General features: G+C 41.2%; 1 protein-coding gene across 1 annotated transcript in view; it reads right to left on the minus strand.

The window, feature by feature from the left end:
* EXOC4 (exocyst complex component 4) overlaps positions 1–27,278 on the minus strand; it is a 740,765-nt gene that overhangs the window by 515,233 nt on the left and 198,254 nt on the right. The window contains exon 9 of the mRNA XM_046020865.1: positions 23,101–23,189. Coding sequence (XP_045876821.1) covers positions 23,101–23,189 — 89 coding nt within the window. The remainder of the gene's footprint in view (positions 1–23,100; positions 23,190–27,278) is intronic.

Consider the following 27,278-nt stretch of genomic DNA (forward strand, 5'->3'; position numbering starts at 1 on the left):
AAGTTGACAACTAGATATCAAGGAGAAAGGGAAGCTGGGGTGAGCCAATTCCAGATAGAGGGAGCAGTATATAAGGAGGCCCCAAGGCCTGAACAGGGATGGCATGGCCTCAGAAGCCCAACGTGGCTGTGGTCAGAAAGGAGGCCACAAAGAGGCTATGTGCAATTGGTGCCCAATCAGGCAGAACACTGTTAGGTGTATTAAGGACATGGAACTTAGTACTAAGAGGTATTTTTTTAAAAAACCACTGAATATTTTTAAGTCACTCTGGTTCCCAAGATAACGAATGATTTGGAAGGAGTCAAGGTAGAGGCAGGATGAGCCTAGAGGTGATGGCAGTTAGAACCTGGGTGGAGGCAAGTCACTTTTAAAAAATAAAGAGTTGGTGGGTTTGTAACAGTAGATGGGTTAGGAGACAGTATCAGCAGGATCTGGGAAGAGATTAACTGCTTACAGAAGAGAAGGATGACTTCCAGGTTTAGCAACTGGTAAGTTGAAATGCTATTTAATGAAATCAAATACACTGAAAGAACAGTGGGTTCTGGGGTGGTGGGTAGAAGGGGAATGATGAATACACAACTTTTGTATCAGCATGGACTGGAGGAGATTATGCTGAGTGAAATAAGCCAAGCAGAGAGAGCCAATTTTCATACGGTTTCACTTACTCGTGGAACATAAGGAATAATGTGGAGGACATTAGGAGAAGGAAGGGAAAAGTGAGGGGGGGGATTGGAGGAGGAGACAGATCACGAGACTGTGGACTCCGAGAAGCAAACTGAGGGTTTTAGAGGGGAGGGGAGTGGGAGGATGAGTGAGCCTGGTGGTGGGTATTAAGGAGGGCACGTACTGAACGGAGCACTGGGTGTTATACGCCAATAATGAATCCTGGGACACTGCATCAAAAACTAATGATGTATTTTATGGTGACTAACATAACACAATAAAAAAAAATTTCTAACAAATTAATAAATGATTTCTTGCAAGAAAGGCTACCTGAGAATCCTGGGTAAAAATGCATATGCATAATCAGGCCTTCCTAGGAAGAACACAAGGTCATTTCTCTATAAAAAGCCGTACTATAAATCAGTGAATTGGGATACAGACAATGCACTAAATAATCATACCCAGAAACTCCTGCCAGATCCAGGGGAGGAAAAAAGTAGCACAATTAGGGAGAGCTCAGAAATCCTTTTAAAAAATGAAAACAACAGAGGCGCCTGGGTGGTGCAGTCAGTTAAGCATCTGTCTCTTGGTTTTGGCTTGGGTCGTGATCTCAGGGTTGTGAGATCGATCCCCGTATTAGGTTCTGTGCTCAACGCAGGGTCTGTTTGGGATTCTCTCTTTCTCTCCACCTCCTGCTCATGTTCTCTGTCTCTCTAAAATACATCTTAAGAAAGAAGAGAGAGAACCATAAGGTAGACTACACATCATCAGAATCGCAAAAATTTAAGAGGCTGATCAAACCACATTTTAGTGAGAATGCAGAACAACTGAAATTCTCAAGCAATTTCTCATTCATTTCTATAATTGCAAAATGCCTATTGGTATCTTCTAAAGCTAAACATGTAACTATTTCATGATAGCCAATAATTCCACTCCTAGGTATAACCCTACAAGAAATCAGTGTTTATGTACAAAATGGTTTATAGCAAATTTGTCATAGCCCCAAAGCAGAAATGATGAATATCTATTAACAAGAGAATGAATAAATTGTCCTATAATCATACAACAAAATGTACAGCAAGAAAAACAAACTGATACATAGAGTAAAATGAATGAATGTCACAGACAACATGTTGAGCAAAAGCAGCTAGAGACACAAGATGTTGTAAGATTCTAACTACGCGGAGGTAAGGAATAGGCAAAGCTAAGTGATGACATTATGAATCAGAAGACAGGCTATGTCGAAGGGCTGGTATTGACCAGGAAGTGGCATGAAACCTAGGGACTAGTTACATGGGTATATCTATACGCAAAAATTTAGCTCTATATTTAAGGTAAGCGTACGTGATACACTTTATTGTAGGTATATTCTACTTCAATAAAAAGAGAAATAATAAAATTGTAAGAATAAGAAAATAAAGTAGAAAAAAGGAAGAGCAGAAAGGATTCAGTTCATAGGGAACTAAAGCTCACACGCTAGAGGTAATCTGTTTACATAACATATATTCTAAAAATAATTGAGATAGCTACAAATTTCAAAGTGTCAACAAACAATTATGGCTAAAATCTCAGCAAACGCCATCGAAAACTGAGCTAATTGTTCCCTCTGGGCATTATATTTGCCCAAAAATGTCCTAGAAGTGAAGGTATAAAGAGAACCATACTACCATTTCGGGAACAAAGGATTTTAATTTCTTGGGAAATAAGTCCACATTCTGTATTGAGGAAACTCCATCTATTGAGTTCATCAGAGGGAACAGTTTAGAAATGATCAGAGACAACCGCTCAATTTAGATGCTAAAGAATTCTTATGGCACAAGACCTTCTCTTGAGAAATGCTTTTTAAATGACTCAATAAGGTATTCAAGAGGAGTCATGATTATGGATTCCCAGTAAGTCACAGAATCTAGAAAGGAAGATACTCATAGATGAGTGGGGCATCCCATCAGCAGCCTCATGTTTCCCTGTCCTCCTCCCACAACCATGCTACGGGGAATGACAGCCATTAACAGTTAACTGCTCACCTTCCGAGCCAAGCCAAAAAATTTCCCTTTCAGATTAGCCGCTATCTTTTTTTTTTTTTTTTTTTTTTTTTTTTTTTTTTTTAAAGATTTATTTTTTTGACAGATAGAGATTACAAGTAGGCAGAGAGGCAGGCAGAGAGAGAGAGAGGAGTAAGCAGGCTCCCAGCCAAACAGAGAGCCCGATGCGGGGCTCGATCCCAGGACCCTGGGATCATGACCTGAGCTGAAGGCAGAGGCTTTAACCCGCTGAGCCACCCAGGCGCCCCGAGATTAGCCGCTATCTTTTTTAAACTAGTTTCAGTCACATACCTTTTATTGGTTTTAAGAATTTATGTTGTTTTCGAAAGATCATTTTCCTTTATGATACTCATCTGAGATCTCTGACAGCTCTAGGATTTTTTATTGACTGGAAGTGGCATGAGAAAGCCACTTTTTTTTAGGTTAAGAATGGTTAGTAGGGGTGCCTGGGTGGCTCAGTGGGTTAAGCCTCTGCCTTCGGCTCAGGTCATGATCTCAGGGTCCTGGGATCAAGCCCCGCATCGGGCTCTCTGCTCAGCAGGGAGCCTGCTTCTGCCTCTCTCTCTGCCTGCCTCTCTGCCTACCTGTGATCTCTCTCTCTGTGTCAAATAAATAAATAAAATCTTAAAAAAAAAAAAAGAATGATTAGTAAATTATGTTTTTTGTTTTTACAAGCAACCAGGAAGTGACTTCACAATGAAGCTAAGGGGCAGGCAGGCAAGACAACAGTGTTTGTAAAACATCACCAAACGATCAGATGGAAGGTAGTTAGTTCATAGAAGGAATGACCTTTCCATTTTAACCTCCTATTTTGCCATCTACTGATCATCTTCAATTATTTACAGAGTAAAAAGCAGTTAGTGGCACTGAATATCAAAATGATTTTGAAGAGAAATGGCCATTTTCGTCATTACCATGAGTATTTACCTCTGGGGTGGATGTAAGTGGTACGAACAGGTCACTGAAGAGTCACTAAGTGCTGCCCACCCAGACCACTGCAGTGGACGCCACTTAACATGACATGATTGCAATGATCACTGATGTAAGCACAGGTTTTCAACACTAGACGAACTTTTGTCAGAAAAGAGAATGGGGAAAAAAGGAGCTTCTGAGACCATTCTAGGAGATTTTACTGGAATGTATTTGTCCATTAGCATATCTATTCATTCATTAATTTAAAAAGTGTGATGACAGGTGCTGGGGCAGGGGAGGCAGACCCCAGATAAATTAGCAATAGTTAACATTTAATCAGCACTTAATTCGTGCCAGGCACAGTTCTCAACCCTTTACATATGTTAACACATTTCATCCTCACTGTGGCCCTATGACATAAGTCATATGACGGAAGTATATTCAGTTTATAGAAAGAGAAACTGACAAAGGAGTTGTTTGCCCAAACTCACCCAGGCAGTAAGCCTGACTGTGGAGACCATGCTCTGAACCTCTAACTAGTCCTCAGACTCCTATCTTTAGGAACAGACCAAGTGCTGAGAATCAAGAACCTAGAGTTTTGGACTGACTGAGAATCACAGAAATCATTTAACTTCTCTCTATTAACTGAGAAAACCAGTTAAGCAACTTGGCACAAAAATCACAAAGCAAGATGTTAAGAAAGATGAATGGTAGCTTGATTTTAGTAATAAAAATACAGGTCCATCCAGGAATAAAAAATAAAGAATTCATATTCTTCAGAGAGTTTAAAATGAGCACTCAAATTAATACACCAACCAAAGCCTAAAAAGGAGAAGGTGGTATCTGCAATTTAAAAGAAGGAGGAGGGAAGGAAGAAAACCCTAGCTCCAACATCAGACTTAAGAAGGGGAATGGTGATGGGTAATCAGACACTGCTGAATGCCTTAAATATGAGGGAGTCGTTAACAGAGTTGGTTAGATTAGATGTGGTTAGATTAGACTGGATAGATTAAAGTGAAACTAAGAGAGAAATATGAAAATATATGTCAGGGGAAAAAAAGGTATCTTCACCCCTAATACTCCATAAAAACTACCCTCTTCTTGCATTTCCTATCTTAAATAAAATCATTACCTACCCAAGTCACCAGATTGGAAAACTGGGAATCGGCCAAAATGTGTATCTTTGTTCAAACTCCACACAGAAGGAGTCATCATTCTATGTGATTCTTCCTCAAAATTGGCTTTTGGATCTACTCCCCCCCGTACCCCCACTGTTACCTCTTAAAAAGCTGGCATGATCTTATAAGCTCTCACCTGAAATAACACAACTTGCCTCACTCTACTCATCACCCAGAGGACAAAATCCACGTCCTCTCGCTGTTACACCAGGTCCTTTGAGACCTGCCCACCGGTCTCCCTTCTCTAAGCCTTATCTTTCCCAACATTCTCTGCTTCAACCCCCAAATACCTACAATCCCATGAAGCTCTCATAAATCAGGTGTCATCTCCATGTTCTCCCTACTTGAGGTACGTGCCCCTCCCCAGGGCAGTCTGGTTAACTCACCTTTCCAACTGCAGTATAAAGATTCCTCCTTTGTAACATCTTCTAAGACTCCCCCTGGCAACGCTCAGGGTTTTCTCCTCCGTGCTCCCAAAAGTACTTAGAATATTCATTAAAACTGTGTCTGCTTGCAAGTCTTGTCTTTGATGACACCTAGAACCTTCCTACATGCGGATGTTCCAGAAACATCCCTGGAATACAGGTAGTCTAGAAATGTCGACTATATGTTGTGACCTCCGATATGGCAATTGACACAACCACCCTAGACAACAGGCAGGGTAAGTGTTACTAACTTCATTACACGGCAGAGCAGTCTAGAGCTCAGAAAGTTAACGTGACTTGCCTAGTAAAAGCAGGATGAGTAATAGGTACTCCTTCCACTAAACCACTGTGCTCCCCAAGCTCCTCAAAGCACAAACAGCTGCACCAACATTCCACATATGAACATCACTAACCAACTGAACAGGGATATGTAAATTAGTTAACTGGTGCTGAAATCAGACGTTAATGTGCAAACAAACAGGGACTTATTTGAGCTAAGTGGGCATGAATATGCAAATGAACTGGCTGCAATTCAGTAGATGTCATCACAATTCTAGGAATGAACATCCTATATTATGACTATTACAATATTCATGTAGCATTCATACATACTCTCATATATTACTGTAATATGGGCTTTTTGAGTTTAAAATTGTGGTGAAGCCAAAAGTAACTTGATGTATATTTTCATCCACACACTTACAAACTGGAAATCAGATGTGAGCACACAGAACTCGTTGATCTCCATACACAACCAAGCTGCCATTTGCAGGCCAAGCTGAGCAAGGTACTCTGGAGATAGGTTAGGCTGGTCCTTCACGATCCCACCCTTGCCAGTATCTCCAGCCAAATCTATCTTGCACAGCCTAAGACGCTACAATAGTTGCATTTAAAACAGCTGTGTTTCCTCCAAAAATTTTACTAAAGGGGCACAGCCTTACCATTGGAACACCCCTCAGAAAATCTAGTAGGTGATCACATTTAGCTTGTACTCAGGTGTAACAAGATTTTTACTTTATCATCACCAAGACACCACTGGTTCTATCAATTCTTAACCTCTTGCTACCATGAACAATGGCCCAAGCCATCCTCAAAGATTTGGTGTCCCCCTTACAAATGATAATCAGTAGCAGTCTGTATACATAAACTGATTTCCTTAATAGAAAAAGTTAGGGACGCCTGGGTGGGCGCAGTTGAGTGTCTGACTCTTGGTTTTGGCTCAGGTCATGATCTCCAGGTCATGGGATTGAGCCCCATGTCAGGCTCCATGCTCAGTCAGAGTCTGCTTGAAACTTTTTCTCCTCTCCCCCTGCCCCCCACCACTTCAGTGTTTTCTCTCTCTCTCTCTTTTTTTTTTTTACTTCAAGTTATATCCTTCTAACTCATGGTATGAAACGAGAAAAGCCTATATGCTCACACTTCCATACATTTATTCCTGCCATGTCTTTTGCCTGAAATGCCCACCCCTTTTTTTAATCTGCAAAGCTTCTCTTCATCTTTTATAAGCAGCCTGAAACTTAAATACTTATGAAAGCCTCCCTGCCTTCCCAGCATTGTGTACAGATCTGTTACAGATCTACATAGTTCCATCATAATGTGTAACACAGTGCTGTGATCACATGTCTGCATGTTGACTCAATCAGAATAGGAACATGTGGGTGGCTCAGCCATTAAGCACTGCCTTCGGCTCAGGTCATGATCCCAGGGTCCTGGGATCAAGTCCCACATCAGGCTCCTTGCTTGGCAGGGAGCCTGCTTCTCCCCCTGCCTGCTATTCTCCCTGCTTGTGCTCTCTCTCTCTCTCTCTCTCTGACAAATAAATAAATAAAATCTTTTAAAAAATTAATCAGGATATAAGCAGGGCTGCAAGTAGGAGAGAACCAAAATACCACGGACTTAAACAGGACCGTTTATTCTTGTCTCAGGGAGAAGTCTGGGATGGTACAATGGCTCTGGTTATCAGAGGCCTGATGCTGCACAGTCTCTAACTCGAGCTGCTTCTATCTCATTGCTCTACCGCCTCATCCGCATGGCCTAAGATGGCTCGCCACCACAGGTCATTCATAGTGTGCGTCAGAAAACGTTCATGCACACTGGGCTGTGAATAAAGGGACAGCCTCTTCCTTCCCTGTAAATATGAGACCCAGTTATAGTTATACACATCACTTTCATGTACATTCTATTGGTTAGAATTAAATTACATGTTCATGGCTGGCTGCACAGAAGGCTTAGAAATGTTTCTATTTGGGGTGGCTATGTGTATGGCTAAAAATCAGGACTCTCTTCATGTGGAGGAGAGACAGAACAAATGCTGGGGGACAAGTGCCAGTCTCTGAGACATGGTCATGGTCCTTTTCTGTTCTTTGGACCTTCCAGGGCAAAACTTGGTTCTGTTCATTACTGTAACCTAAAGGCCCTGCCCAGGACAAATACAGGTAATAAATCTGTACATATGTGATAAATAAATAGAAAGTCTAGAAAACACAGGACACAAAAGTAGACTAGCTGAACCTAGTTCTGACTAGGACCGGGTTCTGACGGGTTAGATGAGGCTGGGGAAGTTGGCAGGGAGCACTCACTCCTGCTCCTGGAGCTGTCTTCTCATGAGCTATCTGAGGGACAGCGGAAGTTCAGTAGCAATCATGGCTGTGGCATGGACCTGCCATTGCAGTGGACTGGGCAGGCCATGAACCAATCTAGCTCTCCCAGAACACTCCAAGTTTCCTGAAGACTTTCCTACAGGAACATTACACTACAGGTGGTTGTGTCTCTGGAGACTTAAGAGGCCTTGTACAAATTATTGTATTTGTACTTTTTATGAAATGTGTGGTATCTGAATGTATAGGACACTAAGTACAGTTTAAAAAAATACAACAGTGTCTCCATCACTTAGCTTAAGAAATAGAACAGTACTATTATCCTTGAAGCCTATGCTCCTCTCTAATTAGTTAGGTGGCCTTTTCCCTGAGTTTTATGTTCAGGCTCCCTCCCTTACCTTCTTCACATTGTCATCACACAAGGATATATGCCTCACGATATTATTCAGTCCTGACTGCTTCTGACCTTCATGCAGATGGGATTCAACTATATCTATAGTCTTTTGTGATTGCTTTTGAGATTAAACCAAGTTAATATACGGGACAGTTCATTTATTTTCATTGCTACATAGTATTCTACTGCATGGCTAGGCCAAGACTGATAAATCCATTCTCCTGTCTATGGTATTTGAGTTAATTCCAGGTTTTTGTTATTCAAACAATGCTACTAGGAACTCAAGGGTCAGTCGGTTTTGCTTTCCACATTTCAGTTCTCCACGCACCCAAAATTTATTTTCCTAACTGATGAGTTTCAAATTCAACTTTTTTGTTAGTTTGTTTATGGTTAATCAATTGTCTGACCACCCATTATTGACTCACCTGTCCCATCCCTACACATCTATAATGTCATCTGTCTCCTTATCAGTTTCCCTTTGTATAGCATGCTGATTCTGGGAGTCTTCAGTTTTGCACTGGTGCCTTGGGTGCTCCGCAGAAGAGAGGAGCAGATGGAACGGGGTCTGGGTAGGGGGCTCTAGAGTCCCAGACCCCATTTAGTCAAGTCACCTCCCCCTCAGTCTGCTTTCTACATTCAACACCGAAATAAAACATACAGAAAACAGGTTCCAGGACTAAAATAACGAATTTGAAAAGTACTAGATTAGGGGCATCTGCATGGCTCAGTTGGTTCAGCCTGTGCCTTCAGCTCGGGTCATGATCTCACGATCCTGGGATAGAGCCCCAAGTATGGCTCCCCACTCAGCAGGGAGTTTGCTTCTCCTTCTGCCCTTCCCCCCACCTCGTTCTCTCTCTCTCTTAAATAAATAAAATCTTTAAAAAAAAGTACCAGATTATGAGCTCCAAGGTACCTGCTACCATTAAAATCTACTATTTTCTTTCCTAGACCTCATACTACATGCATGCAGATGTCAATTTCTTCTGAATTATGATAACAAATCACTTCAGATAAGCATTTCTAATAATTAATACTCCTGAAAGGACTCATGCTTCATTCTGAAAACATAAAACTAGAATTGTGTCTTATTGGGACAATGATCAAGTTGTTCTTTGGCATTCTCATTAGTCTAAAACTTACTTCCCCACTATATACCATGAATGTTTTTGGTCTTCTCTATTTTCTAAAATAGCTCAAGTCAAAATTAGCTGCATCATATAAACTACTAAATTTGGCAAAAATATAATTTCGTACAGTCTTAAAGAAAATCTAAGAAAATGAACAAAGCTGTTATTTTACATTAATTAAAAAGTTAATGAGCCAAATGATAAAAAAATAAGACAGAAGCTAACTTTAAAATTTTCCTGAAACAAGTTAGAAATTTGTCACTTTTTCATATTTTTTATTTAAAAAAAAAGCTTTTAACTCCAGTACTATATAAAGAGAAATGCCTATGTATCACTTTAATCTCAAATACATATCTCATTTAACAGTATTCACTCTTTTCCCACACCTGCATGGGTGAATGAGTACATAGGACAAAGCATTCTTAAAAAATAAGCCCTTTTACTAGGGTAACTGAGACAGAAGATAGAATTAGTGATCTGGAGGACAAACAGATAGAGAGAAAGGATCAGGAAGAAGCCTGGAACAAACAGCTCAGAAGCCACGAAAACAGAATCAGGGAAATAAATGATGCCATGAAACATTCCAATGTCAGAATTATTGGAATCCCTGAAGGGGAGGAGAAAGAAAGAAGTCTAGAAGATATAGTGGAACAAGTTGTCTATGAAAATTTTCCCAATCTCACGAATGGAAACAGCGTTCATGTACTAGAGGCAGAACGGTTTTCCCCCAAGATTATAGATTCTCGAAAGTCCTCGCGACACCTGATAGTAAGAATGAAGAATTATAACTGTAGGCAGACCCTCTTGAAAGCAGCTAGGACAAAGAAGCTCCTTACATACAGAGGAAAGCCCATTAGATAATCTAGTCTAGATAATTAGATACACCTGTCCACAAACACCTGGCAAGCCAGGAAGGGCTGGCAAAGTATATTCAGGGCACTAAATGAGAAGAACATGCAGCCAAGAAAACTTTATCCAGCAAGACTGACATTCAAAATGGATGTAGAGATAAGGAGTTTCCAAGACCGGCAAGGCTTAAAAGACTATGCAACCACCAAGCCGACACTGCAGGAAATATTAAGGGGGGTTCTATAAGAGAGAAAAAATCCTAAGTATATCATTAAACAGAAATATAGAGACAATCTACAGACAGAAAAACTTCAAAGGTAACACGATGTCAATAAAAACGTATGTATCAATAATCACTCTCAATGTGAATGGCTTAAATGCGCCGATAAAACGACTCAGGGTTGCAGACTGGATAAAACGACAGGACCCATCCATATGTTGTCTACAAGAGACCCATTTTGAACCTAAAGATACACCCAGACTGAAAGTGAAGGAATGGAAAAGCATCTTTCATGCCAATGGGCCTCAAAAGAAGGCCGGGGTAGCGATTCTCATATCAGATAAATTAGATTTTAAACTGAAGACTTTAATCAGAGATGCAGAAGGACACTACATAATTCTTAAAGGGACTATCCACCAAGATGATCTAACAATTGTAAATATCTACGCCCCCAATATGGGAGCAGCCAATTATATAAGAAAACTATTAATCAAGATAAAGAGTCACATTGATATGAATACATTAATAGTAGGAGATCTTAACATGCCTCTCTCAGTAATAGATCATCGAAGCAGAAAATCAATAAAGAAATAAGAGCATTGAATGAAACATTGGACCAGATGGACCTCATAGACATATACAGAACATTCCACCCTAAAACAACAGAATACTCATTCTTCTCAAGTGCACAGGGAACCTTCTCCAGAATAGACCACATACTCGGTCACAAAGCAGGACTCAACCGATACCAAAAGACTGACATTATTCTCTGCATATTCTCAGATCACAATGCTTTGAAACTGGAGCTCAATCACAAGGAAAAGTTCGGAAGGAACACAGACACCTGGAAGCTAAAGACCACCTTGCTTAAGAATGCTTGGATCAACCGGGAGATCAAAGGAGAACTTAAACAATTCATGGAAACCAATGAGAATGAAGACATTTGGATCCAAAACCTCTGGGATACAGCAAAGGCGGTTCTAAGGGGGAAATACATAGCCATCCAAGCCTCCCTCAAAAAAATGGAAAAATCCAGAATGCACCAGCTGTCTCTACACCTTAAAGAAAAGGAGAATCAACAACAAATCAAACCAACTCCACACACAAGAAGGGAAATAATCAAGATTAGAGCAGAGATCAATGAGGTAGAAACCGGAGATATAGTAGAACGTATCAATGAAACTAGAAGCTGGTTTTTTGAAAGAATCAATAAGATCGATAAACCATTGGCCACACTAATCCAAAAGAAAAGAAAGCCCAAATTAATAAAATTATGAATGAAAAGGGAGAGATCACAGCTAACACCAAGGAAATAGAAACAATCATCAGAAATTATTACCAACAGTTATACACCAATAAGCTAAGCAACCTAGATGAAATGGATGCATTCCTGGAAAACTATAAACTCCCAAAATTGAACCAGGAAGGAACTGACAACCTGAATAGACCAATATCTAGTAACGAGATTGAAGCAGTGATCAAAAACCTCCCAAAAAACAAGAGCCCAGGACCTGACGGATTCCCTGGGGAATTCTACCAAACTTTCAAAGAAGAAATAACACTAATTCTCCTGAAGCTGTTTCAAAAAATTGAAGCAGAAGGAAAACTTCCAGACTCTTTTTATGAAGCCAGCATTACCCTGATCCCAAACCAGGCAAAGACCCTACCAAAAATGGAAATTTCAGACCAATATCACTGATGAATACGGATGCTAAGATTCTCAACAAGATCCTAGCAAACAGGATCCAGTAGCACATTAAAAAGATTATCCACCATGACCAGGTGGGATTCATCCCTGGGTTACAAGGATGGTTCAACATTCGCAAATCAATCAATGTGATAGAACAAATCAATAAGAGAAGAGAGAAGAACCACATGGTCCTCTCAATTGATGCAGAAAAAGCATTTGACAAAACCCAGCATCCGTTCCTGATTGAAACGCTTCAAAGTATAGGGATAGAGGGAACATTCCTGAACTTCCTAAAATCTATCTATGAAAGACCCACAGCAAATATCATCAATGGGAAAAAGCTTGCAGCCTTCCCGTTGAGATCAGGAACACGACAAGGATGCCCACTCTCACCACTCTTGTTCAACATAGAAGTCCTAGCAACGGCAATCAGACAACAAAGAGAAATAAAAGGTATCCAAATTGGCAATGAAGAAGTCAAACTCTCTCTCTTCGCAGATGACATGATTCTTTATATGGAAAACCCCAAAGACTCCACCTCCAAACTACTAGAACTCATACAGCAATTCAGTAACGTGGCAGGATACAAAGTCAATGTACAGAAATCAGTGGCTTTCTTATACACCAACAATGAAAATACAAAAAGGGAAATTAGAGAATCGATTCCATTTACTATAGCACCAAGAACCATAAGATACCTGGGCATAAACCTAACCAAAGAAGTAAAGGACCTGTACTCGAGGAACTACAGAACACTCATGAAAGAAATTGAAGAAGACACAAAAAGATGGAAGACTGTTCCATGCTCTTGGATTGGAAGAATAAACATTGTTAAAATGTCTATACTGCCTAGAGCAATCTATACTTTTAATGCCATTCCGATCAAAATTCCACCGATATTTTTCAAAGAGCTGGAGCAAATAATCCTAAAATTTGTATGGAGCCAGAAGAGACCCCGAATTGCTAAGGAAATGTTGAAAAACAAAAACAAAACTGGCGGCATCACGTTACCCGATTTCAAGCTTTACTACAAAGCTGTGATCACCAAGACAGTGTGGTACTGGCATAAAAACAGACACATAGACCAGTGGAACAGAGTGGAGAGCCCAGATATGGACCCTCAACTCTATGGTGAAATAATCTTCGACAAAACAGGAAAAAATATTCAATGGAAAAAAGACAGTCTCTTCAATAAATGGTGCTGGGAAAACTGGACAGCGATATGTAGAAGAATGAAACTCGACCATTCTCTTACACCGTACACAAAGATAAACTCGAAATGGATAAAAGACCTCAACGTGAGATAGGAATCTATCAGAATCCTAGAGGAGAACATAGGCAGTCACCTCTTCGATATCAGCCACAGCAACTTCTTTCAAGATATGTCTCCAAAGGCCAAGGAAACAAAAGCAAAAATGAACTTTTGGGACTTCATCAAGATCAAAAGCTTCTGCACAGCAAAGGAAACAGTCAACAAAACAAAGAGGCAACCCACGGAATGGGAGAAGATATTTGCAAATGACAGTACAGACAAAAGGTTGATATCCAGGATCTATAAAGAACTCCTCAAACTCAACACACACAAAACAGATAATCATATCAAAAAATGGGCAGAAGATATGAACAGACACTTCTCCAATGAAGACATACAAATGGCTATCAGACACATGAAAAAATGTTCATCATCACTAGCCATCAGGGAGATTCAAATTAAAACAACATTGAGATACCACCTAACACCAGTTAGAATGGCCAAAATTAGCAAGACAGGAAACAACGTGTGTTGGAGAGGATGTGGAGAAAGGGGAACCCTCTTACACTGTTGGTGGGAATGCAAGTTAGTGCAGCCACTTTGGAGAACAGTGTGGAGATTCCTGAAGAAATTAAAAATAGAGCTTCCCTATGACCCTGCAATCGCACTGCTGGGTATTTACCCCAAAGATACAGATGTAGTGAAAAGAAGGGCCATTTGTACCCCAATGTTTATTGCAGCAATGGCTACGGTCGCCAAACTGTGGAAAGAACCAAGATGCCCTTCAACGGATGAATGGATAAGGAAGATGTGGTCCATATACACAATGGAGTATTATGCCTCCATCAGAAAGGATGAATACCCAACTTTTGTAGCAACATGGACGGGACTGGAAGAAATTATGCTGAGCGAAATAAGTCAAGCAGAGAGAGTCAAGTATCATATGGTCTCACTTATTTGTGGAGCATAACAAATAACATGGAGGACATGGGGAGATGGAGAGGAGAGGGAGTTGAGGGAAACTGGAAGGGGAGATGAACCATGAGAAACTATGGACTCTGAAAAACAACCAGACGGTTATGAAGGGGAGGCAGGGGGGTGGTGGGGGGGGGGTGGGAGGTTGAGGAACCAGGTGGTGGGTAATAGGGAGGGCACGTACTGCATGGAGCACTGGGTGTGATGCCAAAACAATGAACACTGTTATGCTGTAAATAAACAAAAAAAAAAAAAAAAAAAAAAAAGATACCTGGGAATAAACCTAACCAAAGAGGTAAAGGATCTGTACTCGAGGAACTACAGAACACTCATGAAAGAAACTGAAGAAGACACAAAAAGATGGAAGACCATCCCATGCTCTTGGATCGGAAGAATAAACATTGCTAAAATGTCTATACTGCCTAGAGCAATCTAAACTTTTAATGCCACTCCGATGAAAATTCCACCAGTATTTTTCAAAGAGCTGGAGCAAATACTCCTAAAATTTGTATGGAATCAGAAGAGACCCCAAATTGCTAAGGAAATGTTGAAAAACAGAAACAAAACTGGCGGCATCACGTTACCCGATTCCAAGCTTTACTACAAAGCTGTGATCACCAAAAGAGCATGGTACTGGCATAAAAACAGACACATAGACCAGTGGAACAGAGTAGAGAGCCCAGATATGGACCCTCAACTCTAATAATAATCTTCAACAAAACAGGAAAAAATATACAGTGGAAAAAAGACAGTCTCTTCAATAAATGGTGCTGGGAAAGCTGGACAGCTATGTGTAGAAGAATGAAACTCGACCATTCTCTTACACCGTACACAAAGATAAACTCAAAATGGATAAAAGACCTCAACGTGAGACAGGAATCCATCAGAATCCTAGAGGAGAACATAGGCAGTCACCTCTTCGATATCAGCCACAGCAACTTCTTTCAAGATATGTCTCCAAAGGCAAAGGAAAGAAAAGCAAAAATGAACTTTTGGGACTTCATCAAGATCAAAAGCTTCTGCACAGCTTCGTGACAGCTGTTTCGCACTCTCAGGACCCATTGTCCATCCCATAACTTCCAGGCTCCTCCACATGGCTCGGATACCAATGGTTTGTCCAACAGGACTTTGTATGAACTAGAATTCTTCAGAAAACAAACCCATGTCATAAATTAAACCCAGAAACAAAGAACATTTTTAAAGGAAACAGTCAACGAAACAAAGAGGCAACCCATGGAATGGGAGAAGATATTTGCAAATGACAGTACAGACAAAAGGTTGATATCCAGGATCTATAAAGAACTCCTCAAACTCAACACACACAAAAGAGATAATCATATCAAAAAATGGGCAGAAGATATGAACAGACAGTTCTCCAATGAAGACATACAAAAGGCTATCAGACTCATGAAAAAATGCTCATCATCACTAGCCATCAGAGAGATTTAAATTAAAACCACATTGAGATATCACCTTACACCAGTTAGAATGGCCAAAATTAGCAAGACAGGAAACAACGTGTGTTGGAGAGGATGTGGAGAAAGGGGAACCCTCTTACACTGTTGGTGGGAATGCAAGTTGGTGCAGCCACTTTGGAGAACAGTGTGGAGATTCCTCAAGAAATTAAAAATAGAGCTTCCCTATGACCCTGCAATTGCACTACTGGGTATTTACCCCAAAGATACAGAAGTAGTGAAAAGAAGGGCCATCTGTACCCCAATTTTATAGCAGCAATGGCCACGGTCGCCAAACTGTGGAAAGAACCAAGATGCCCTTTGACGGACGAATGGATAAGGAAGATGTGGTCCATATACATTATGGAGTATTATGCCTCCATCAGAAAGGATGAATACCCAACTTTTGTAGCAATATGGACGGGACTGGAAGAGATTATGCTGAGTGAAATAAGTCAAGCAGAGAGAGTCAAGTATCATATGGTTTCACTTATTTGTGGAGCATAACAAAGAACATGGAGAACATGGGGAGATGGAGAGGAGAAGGGAGTTGAGGGAAATTCGAAGGGGAGATGAACCATGAGAGACTATGGACTCTGAAAAACAACCTGAGGGTTTTGAAGGGGCGGGGGGTGGGAGGTTGGGGAACCAGGTGGTGGGTAAGAGGGAGGGCACGTATTGCATGAAGCACTGGGTGTGGTGCAAAAACAATGAATACTGTTATGCTGAAAAGAAATTTTAAAAAAGTGAAAAAAAAAAATAAGCCCTTATAGGTCATCAACTAGTTCTGCACGATGACCAAGGATCATTTTTCAAGAATGAGGTTCACAGGCTTTACTAAGGCTTCGTGACAGCTGTTTCGCACTCTCAGGAGCCATTGTCCATCCCATAACTTCCAGGCTCCTCCACATGGCTCGGATACCAATGGTTTGTCCAACAGGACTTTGTATGAACTAGAACTCTTCAGAAAACAAACCCATGTCATAAATTAAACCCAGAAACAAAGAACATTTTTAAATAAAATGAATATCTACATTGCAACGATTATGGCAAAGAGTGATAGAGTCAGAAACAATCTCAGCACAAAAATACTTTTATTTCCTAAATGATTTTAAATAATGCATTAGTCTATTCATGACCTGAGGAAAACATATTTATTACTTGCTACTTCTTGGGAACATATAAAGAAATTAGCATTTATAAAAATTCTATTATAATTTCATTATAAGACAAATCTTACATAGGAGCAAGTTAGGATCAGTCTTTTTAAAAAGCAAGAACATAAATACATAAAAGGAAGGGAATCAATTTTTATTATGTTAGAACCTAAAGCAGAGAGATAACTATGAAAGATTAAGGTTATCTTGAAATAATTATATGCAATTTTAAGAAGAAAAAATGTATTTTTTCACGTCCCCTGCATATTGCTACATAGTTATTAACAAAGTCATTACGCAAAATTTAAGACTACAAAGAATTTTCTAATTGTATTTCAAGATATAAAGCTTTACAAGTGCTTCTTATGTTTAAGGCTGTGGAACAAATGTGCGGGATGAGTATAAAATTGCTGTACCTCACTTCAGCCAAAATGTCCCTGAAAGTGTGTGCATAAATGGAATCTTGCTTTAACTGCTCCATTACAGAAAAGCTTGCTATTTGAGAGACTTCTATTATAAATCCTTTTGTAAAAAAGGATAATCAGCTCACGGCTAATGTATTTCAAATATCACCCTACCTTAAGGCAAGGTACCTCCAAACAGATTAATTACATATGATATCATTAGGTATTCACAAGCCCAGTCACCAACTATCCATTAGAGAGAAAAACTCAGAAAATTCAGGTCAGTCAGTAAAGAGCCCAGTTTTCCCTGATGCCAGTGCTTCCATATTTACCATGTAAAGCAAATCCTCTTAGAGAAGTCAATTCTCAAGTGGTTGGAGCTTTACAGAATATTTTAATGTCAGGGCTACAGAAATGCCACTCATTAGACTAATGGGAATAAAAATAGCACTCTAAAGGTAATATTATTGAGTACAAACAGAAGTACTAAGTAGCCCCAAGACAGAAAAGAAACTGTAAGCAAAACTGAGTAATACATTTCTACTTGGATCACTGACAATTACTGTGCTCTAGCCATTCGTGAGTTTTATTATCTTAAAAATGAATGAAGGAGACAAATCACAGGACTCCTACTCTGTTTATTAAGCCTCCCACTAGGCTTTCTCATGTAAGTAGGCCTGTGCCTACAAACAAGGAGATACTGAGGACAGAGCCTCCTCCCTCCTATACGTTTTAGTGCTTAATTCAAGCCAAACATTGTCCCAGGCACTGGAATGCACTAATAAGTAAGACTTCAGAGGCAAGTGCAGAAACTTACCAAGTGAAAAAGATATACAGAAATTAAGTATTACGCGGAAAATTTTTTAAAAATGTGAGAAAGAATGATAGGATGGTGGTAGGGAGTGGGTAAGATGCTAGAAGAGGTCAGGAAACAATAACCAGATTTGGGCAGGAGACCCAATCCGGAAGTCACTTGAACCTAGGCACTAAGCAAATCTCAATCTGGGCTGACATATCGGAAGGAGTCTAGAGAGTGAGCACAGGTAAGGTCCCAGCACCAAACCTTGAGACACTCCAACATGTGGAGGGAAAAAGGAACATGGCTGGCCGGAAGATCGAGTGAGATGAACACAGGGAAGCAAACACTGAATCCGCCAAGATGGGGATCGCTGGCGACCTTGAGAGGAGCCAACTCAGAGGAACAGTAAGACTGGAGGGACCAAGAAAACAAGAGATAAAGAAGTGGGTGCAGTTCTCCCAATTCCACGATGTTGAATTTTTTAAAGCACCATTTTAATTTAAATCAATTACAGCTATTCTGCTTTTTCCAGAGTTTTAACTGCATAGTCAAATGAGAAAACCATGGCACAGTGGGACCGAGTAAACTAAGAGCTTATTTTGGTCTTATTTGGTGATTAATACCAGTATCTTGAGGTCTTTTTTAATAAAAAATACTCATGAGAGGGGTTTCTGGGTGGCTCAGTGGGTTAAAGCCTCTGCTTTCGGCTCAGGTCATCGTCTCAGGTTCCTGGGATCAAGCCCCGCATCGGGCTCTCTGCTCAGCGGCGAGTCTGCTCTCTCTGCCTACTTGTGATCTGTCTGTCACATAAATAAATAACGTCATTAAAAAAAAAAAAAAAAAGAAGTAAATCTTCCAACTCAAGAATTAAAAAAAAAGAAAAAAAATGCTCATGAGATAGTGTTCATCAGTTACCTTATTCCCCGAAAGAAGCCCGTGTTAAACGTGAGAAGCCATATTCAAGCTAAATGTTCATTAAAACTATTACCTTTCTAACCTATAGCATGACTGCCTAAGCCACACAGTGAAGCAGTGGAGAGGCTCAAAGCAACAGGACATCTCTGATTAACGGAGACACACAAGTTCGATTTCCACCTGTTCTCTTGCACACTTTGAAAGAGCATCCCACCTCCTCGGCCCAACTGCCAACAGCACCCTAGCTAATGAACCGTCTGCACCTGAACGGAGCCAAGTGAGATGGGTTGATGATACCAAAGAAATCTCATTTCTACGTTCTTTGCTCCCCTTGTGTGTTGTTGAGTAACATTTTTAATTGTGTGATGAATTGAAAATGTTGGGAGAGACTTAACTTTTATAAAATGTGACCTCTCTAATGTGACTTTGATGGCCTTTCTGGTGGATTTTCTTTGCCACAGAAGGAAAAGTTGACCCCTGAACCAAACTACTAGAAAGCGAAGGCTGCAGCTCTGTGGCGGTGAGAGGAGAGACAAAGTCTTCTGCCGGCCCCTCGGGACTGGACTGAACTATTTTCGATTATACCTTTTCAAGGATAAACTGAAATGCTGATCTCACAACAGTCCACGGACAAGTCAGATGAATAGAGTAACTGAAAAAGACTGGCTGGTTTTCTAATGGAAAATAGGTGTGATTTTCCCCTTTTCCTGCTGAACTGTTAAAAGCATTCATCAGAGACACTTCTGCTCCTCAATGAAATACCATCAAACTTTTACAGAAACTCGTCAGCGGAGCTCTTCTCTCACCATGCATGTGAGCTGTCAGCTCAGCTAAAATTATGTTTTAATGATTATTATGAACATGAGATGTTTGCTGACTACTTTCTTCCTTGTAACTGGAGATAAATCCTCCTATTTTGCTGAACACTGGTATGTGAAATATACTAACACATATAGTTCCATATTTCAATTAACTTTCTGAAAAATGAGAAAGTTCCCAGTTACAGAGATTCTTCAATTAACCACCCACACAGAATAAACTTTCTCCATAATGTAGTTGGATTTGGACATGTTTCTCCATTATACACAGAGTGCTGTTCTAGGCCAGACAGCTCAGGGGCAACATTCCTACTTAATGAAGCTACGTAGAGAACTACTGCAGAGAACAAAAACTGATCTACACACAACCTCTCCTTCTCCCTAACTTAAAAACTAACCGAGGGCGCCTGGGTGGCTCAGTAGGTTAAAGCCTCTGCCTTCGGCTCAGGTCATGATCCTGGGGTCCTGGGATCGAGTCCCGCATCGGGCTCTCTGCTCAGCGGGGAGCCTGCTTCCCTTCCTCACTCTCTGCCTGCCTCTGTGCCTACTTGTGATCTCTCTCTCTCAAATAAACAAGTAAAATCTTTTAAAAAAAAAAACAAAAAAAAAAACAACTAACCGAACCTCTGAAGCCAATACTGCCTCTCAGTGGCCGCCTCTCCCTTCGGGGCCCTTCCTGTCTCTCCGCGTTGAGCTCTCTATCCCACGTGTGATGTCAACTGCCCTCACTGGTTCTGTCACTGAGTCAGTCACTATTTACTGAATATTTACCGTACCAGGCCCTGCGCTAAGGATAGAAAATAAAATGGTATTTCTCTCCTGAACTTAGAGTTTCATGGTACACTCAAACAAGTGAGCACTGATCATGGGGTGGGGGACAGTCATCAGACTAAGTGACAACTGAATTTAAGTTGGAAAGTGGAGTAGATTTAGCTAAAGAGACAAAGAGAAGGACGACAAAAACTGAAGTGATAGGACGAGCGAGAACAAGGGGGCTGGAGGAGGAGGAAGACCTAACACTCCCTATTGGGTCAGCACTTTCCTAAACACTGCTCATCACCTACCTCAACGAAGCTTTCACAACAACCTCGTGAGGTGGGTACTGTTATTTCCGTCTCCATGTATGGGTAAGGAAACAGAGGCAAAGAGGTTACGAAACTAGTAAATGGGGAGCTAGATAGTAAGGGTTGGCAATCTGGGCCCTGAACCCTCTCATTGTCACTGCTTTGCTCCAGGGTCTCTCCAGAGATCGTGGACCACCGGGGCCACAGGTGGAAAAGCCATTCTGCATGGCTGGGAGTGCGGAAGAGAAGAGAGTCTACCATCAGTCATCTGTCTTGGTTGAATAATTATGCTTGAATCTGAATGAATGACAGGTTGCTCTATTGTCCCGTTAACTATGTGGTCTACCTTTTCGTCTCAACGTGTCAAACAAAAGGCTTCCTTGTGGCGGGGGTGTTGTACGAAGGGAGGCGGTGTGTGTGTCAGGGCAGGGGTTTGCAGGAAGCCTCTGCTCTTTCTCCACTCCACTTCGCTGTGAGCCTAAAACTGCTCTAAAGCATTAAGTGTACTGATGAGTAAAAAGTGGAATGATCTAAAAGAAAAAAGAAAGTCTTGCTTTGTCCCCATTAAAGAAACTGCATGTCCTACAAACCAAGTGGAGAAAAACTACAGAGGTAAATGTAAAGTTTACATGTCGACTCGACAATTATAGTAAGGATACTGCGTAGCGAGGATCACTCTAGCCCTGAACGATCCGCTACAGCCCCTGAGTGGCAGTTTGGGTACGATCAGTCCTACAGGAACGTGGGCTCGGTCAGCACAATTTGTTCCAAGCTTCCCAGTCCACCCCACACTGCCACGAATCAGATGCTTGCTAGAGCCTGAGTCATCTTCCGCCTTTGCTCCTCGACTTGCTTCAATCCTAACTACTCCCTGCACCCATGCAGCTCATGCTTCCAACAATGTAGAACACCACTACTAAATAAAATGTGGGCAGGCTACTTTCCTTTTCCTTATATCCTCAAACATATTTCTAGGCTGTTAGTTCTGGTAACTCTACCCATGAGCTGTGGGATTATTACTGTATAGGCATGAGAGAGCAGAGTAGCTATCTTTGGAAAAATTACAGGTATTTAGATTAATAATGAAGGTGGAGATAGAAATGGCTGGGTGGTAGTCTTTAAATCCAGAAAGTTCTGGCTGGTTGCTGCATAATGTTTTGAAACCTGATAAATCCTGAAGACTAAATATTTCATTGTGTAAGCTACTCACTGCAACATATTTCAAGTGCCTCTAATGCATCCCCCAAAATGGAAGTGTTCTCATGCATCCGCTATACAGGAAGCCCATAGTTTTAAAATAATTTAAAACATCACTCCCTTCTCTCACCTTCTCGAGCATTTTCATGTGCATCATCCACTTAGCTGTTGGCCCTGACTTCCAGGCACTCTTACTGATATTCATGCCTTACTTGCATAGCTGCATCTTAAGGCTTTATCTTTTCTTCTCTTCTACTCAACCTCCATCCCCTTCGATGCCTAGAATGGCAGACACTTAACAGGACTACATCAGTCCTTTCTAATCGGTCTTTCTAAATCGATTGCATTTACCAGGATTAGCATCCTTCTTGCCACAGAAGAAAATGTTATTGGATTTTTCATTTAATTTAATAAAATTTGCTTGCGATTTATTTTCTCCAGGATTTTCTTCTACAGGCTACAACTCTTTAGGAACCACATATGGGTATCAAATATCCTGTATATCAAAGCTAGCTTGACTACAACATCTCACTTAGAGACACCGTTCTTCCTTTTATATAATGACAGAGGCTACATTTACCCTTTTCTCAATCCCAGGTACTCCTGCTACATTCTAGAAGATACGGAAAGCACGAAGTGTAACAGCGACGGCCACGGAAGACTGGCATTCCCCAAGACTGTGACTGGACTTGTGTCTGCCAGGTTTAAGCACGAAGAGACTGACCTCCTGTCTTGAGCTCTGAGTTCTCACTTGAACGGTAGCAGGTCTATAAAATCTGTGGCCATGACAATGGCTTTGGCTGCCTGATAGCAGATGCTGGGAAGTAAGAGAAGAAGCAGTTTATCAAGTCTTTAAACCTTTGCTATCTTGAAAGAATCCTGTGAAGGCAAACCGCAAATCCACACACGCCTGACACTTCAGATCTTCCTCCAGAAACTCATTTTTCCGGAGAGGTTGAATCACCTACCTTGGAGTTCTCCACTGCGACTGTAGAGCTCCCGCCTCTGCTCTCGCAGATAGGCACTCATGCTGATGGCATGGGAGGACGACTCGAACCTGTGGAGAGACGCAGGGTAAACCAAAAGGCAGTCACCCAACAGGCGGCGTCCAGCCACGTAGTCCAAAAGTGCTCTGCTCCAGTCTGTGGGATGCTCCCTCCTGCTCCCGGCCCCAAACATTCTGGCTCTCCCATGAAAAGGCCAAAGCAGGCTGCTGCAGACCTTGATTTAGGAACACTATTCCTGGCTAATGTCCCCCTCCACAACAGTCTTTGGATCACTTGCTCCTTCTTCATTTCAGCTGATGGAAGTCTTACCTATCGCCTCCAGACCCCTTGCCAGGATCCCTAAGCACATGCGATAAGGGCATCCTGTGAAGTCATTCTAACGGGCTTCTCTCCGGTTCACGAGGCCCCACAGAAATACTGGCTCCACAGGGCTGACATCTTGCTTCTTGAACTCCCCTGGTCAGAGAACTAGCACAGAAGGCATGCGAGCAACGCTCTTTCAGACACCAAACAAGGAAGGCATCGATGGTCTCTCCTTAAAAGTCCTCAAAAGCAGTATAATTTCTAAACGGTTTCTGACCTGCCACCTACAACACAAAATACTCTCTAAACTCTCAGGGGACAAAGTGTGTGTTCACCCCAAGAATCGCTTCAGAGGTTGGCAACATCGAGGACAGGCGCCTGATATCGAAGAGGTTTCTTAACGGCAAAAACAAGAACCCCAGAATAAAAAAAAAAAAAGAAAAAGAAAAAGAAAAAAAAATCAGTCCTAAGAGAAACAGCAGGGAAGGGGGCGAGGGAACAGGTGAACTGAAGACCGTAGCAACAGTGAACCCTTTGACGTGTTAAGAAATTCCATTTCAGGCCTGTGATTTTTCGAAGTCAGAGGAACGGGCTGACAGGAAGAATCCTCCTGAGAAGGATTGCTGCTAAGTAGTAAACAGCAACATCACGGAAGAGCAACAGGGATAATGGCATCGGTTTCTGGCAACAGAAAAGGAACGCCACCACTTTCTTAATTACGCCTTTTTTCCCCATTCTTTGACAAGGAAGATGAATATCAGTCTGAGGGAGACCCTTGGGTTTCTTGATCCTCTCCTCTGCACCCTGCCAAGAACCGAGAGGGCCCTCGCAGCCAGAAGGAAGGCAGAGTGTGCGGTCCTTCAAAAGTGCCACCTGCCAGTCAAGTGCCGGAGAGAAGTCGCTGACCTCCGGAGAGCATGCTGACAGCTATTGATCAAACATGGCAAGGGAAAAAGAAATGAACTCTTGAGCCAAGAATAGAGAGGCACATGGGCTAGAATGAGAACTTAAACACACTTAATTAACCTTGGCTAGGGGCAATTAAAGAGAGTAATAAAGTCCTTCAAGGGTGTCATAAAAACATTACAGCTCACCCAAATCTTAACCCTTTATGACCTGATGCATTTTTGCTACTCAGGAAACCCTCTGTATGTTTGCTACAACTCACAGATTGCTAAAATTTTACAGTAAAAGAGGCCCTAGAGATGATATGGTCTCACTTCCTTATTTTATAGCCAAAGGCACAGAGATCCACTACGGCAGGAGACCTGCTCTGGTTTGCATGGTTCATTAATGGGAGAACCAAGACCAGAAGCAGGTAAATCTGTAAGAATGGTCTAATTCGGTGTGGGTGATGAGTTTCTATTACTATGCAGTAGTAGTGAATGTTTAACAATGACTTAAGTTCATGTCTTCAGTTCCGGTAATTGTGTTTTTCAGTACCACAAGTTCAGGATAGGCTAAATGTGGAAAAATATATACGTGGCCTGAGGTTGAAAGTTAAGGGTGATGGTTGAGAGCATGAAATCTAAACACCTTACAACCCGCTTTCTGCAGTACACCGAGATTTACCACAGGAAGAAAAAGAGAGAAAGAGAGAGAGAGAGAAGCACAGAGAGCAAGCAAGCAAACAACCCAGTGAAGCAAAAGCCCAAGGATTAGGCAGCATCTCGGGCCATCTTCGTTAACCACGTTTTCTCTTTCACTACCTTCCCTGTTTGCTGCAGAGAACCAATTCTATCTGGGCATTCGGCTTCTTTGCTCCCTCGTCAAACAGCTCACAACTATCACCAGAGAAGACCCCTGACTGTTTTAAGACAATCACTGTGGTCTTCCAGGGACTGGTATAGGAATGGGCGTAAGACCTGATCCCAAAACCTGAGAGAAACTTGCAGGGGGTTTTTGTCACTGGCATAAAAGATCAATAAAGAGATAATTATTAATTTTTAAAAAAGATCTGAAATGGTATAGCCATTTTGTAAGACAGTTTGGCAGTGTCTCACAAAGCTAAACATAATCTTACCATATGGTTCGGTAATCATTCTTTTAGGTAGTTCTCCACATGAACAGAAAACTTATATCTACACAAACACGTGTTTGTGCCTTCCTTGTTTGGTGTCTGCATGTTTATAGCGGTCTTCTTCACAATGGCCAGAAACTGGAAGGCACCAAGGTGTCTTTCAACAGTTGAATGGAAAAAAACCAAGGTACATGCACACAATGGAATATTATTTAGCAATATAAAGAGATGAGCTATCAAGCCACGAAAGACCTTAAATGCATATTGCTAAGTGAAAGAAGCTCGTCTGAAAAGTCCACACACTGTATGATTCCAATATAAGACGTTCTGGAAAAGATAAACCACAGAGATAGTGACTATCAGAGGCTCAGGGAGTGGAGACAAGAGAGAGGAATGAGTGGAAAACAGGATGTTGAGGGCAATGAAAACATTGTGTATGATAATGTGATGGTGCATATATGACAAGACATATTTATCAAGACTCATAGAACGTACAACACAAAGAGTGAACTAGAAGGTAAATGATGCACTTTAGTTAATAATGATCAGTATCAGTTCATCAGTTGTACCAAACGTACCAGATGAACGAATGCAAGATATTAACATAAGTAGAAATTCTGAGGAAGGGGGATGTAAGAGAATTCTTTGTCTTGTCTACTTGATTTTTCTGGAAACTGAGAAGTGGTATTAAAAAACAGTCTACTAATTTCAAAAACAAAATGAAACAAGATGGGATTGGGAGGGAGACAAACCATAAATGACTCTTAATCTCACAAAACAAACTGGGGGTTGCTGGGGGGAGGTGGGATTGGGAGAGGGGGAGCGGGCTATGGACATTGGGGAGGGGAGGCGAACCATAAGAGACTGTGGACTCTGAGAAACAACCTGAGGGTTTAGGAGGATCAGGGGTGGGAGGTTGGGGGAACAGGTGGTGGGTAATGGGGAGGGCACGTTTTGCATGGAGCACTGGGTGTTGTGCAAAAAGAATGAATACTGTTACGCTGAAAAAATAAATAAAATGGAAAAAAAAAAAAAAAAAAAAAAAAAAAAAAAAAAAAAAAAACAAAATTTGCAGAAGAATCACACCCTTTCCTTGGCTTCACCATTATACTGGAGTGGGACCGAAGGCATGAAATGAAAGGGTTGCGTCCTTGAGGATAATGCACTGTTGGATTCCAGACTCCTCTTCGTTCCTTCTTCCTGCATGAGGTAAGAACTTTCCAGTGGGGGCCTATGTTACCTGTGGACTAAAGCATTTTAACTACTAGTGCAACTGTGCTCTGAACAAAACAGTAAAACATAAAAAAAGAATGCATTCAATACACAGAATGCATTTTATTCCAATGCAGGCACACTCAATCTCCTCTCCTCTAGATCACAAGATGAACGCCCTGTTGAAACTTCCAGTAATGATTAAGAACTCTATGAATCTATGAAATAAACAAATCTCAAAAGTGAATCAATAAAAGATACTCTAGCTTCAACCGTTCAAAAATAATGAATTCAAAACACAGAGATAATACTCCTGTAGTCACTTCATATGCTAAGATTTACAGGCACAACTGCTTAACCCGTTATCTCCCGACTCCTCAGAAGAACACACAGATCGACCAAGACTTAAAAATCCCGCTTCTACCAATTGCTAGCTATGTGAATTTACGTAAGTTACTTAATCTCGCTTGGGTCTCAAGTTTTTGTGTGCAAAAAAAGGATTAAAAATAAGACCCCGACCCATAAGGTTGTAATGAGTAGATGAGACAATCCATGAAAAAGGCTTCATGCTTTTGCTAGGACTTAAGATTCAGCGTTAGCCACT

The sequence above is a fragment of the Meles meles genome, chromosome 10 (assembly GCF_922984935.1).
Source record: "Meles meles chromosome 10, mMelMel3.1 paternal haplotype, whole genome shotgun sequence".
Classification (NCBI taxonomy): Eukaryota; Metazoa; Chordata; class Mammalia; order Carnivora; family Mustelidae; genus Meles; species Meles meles.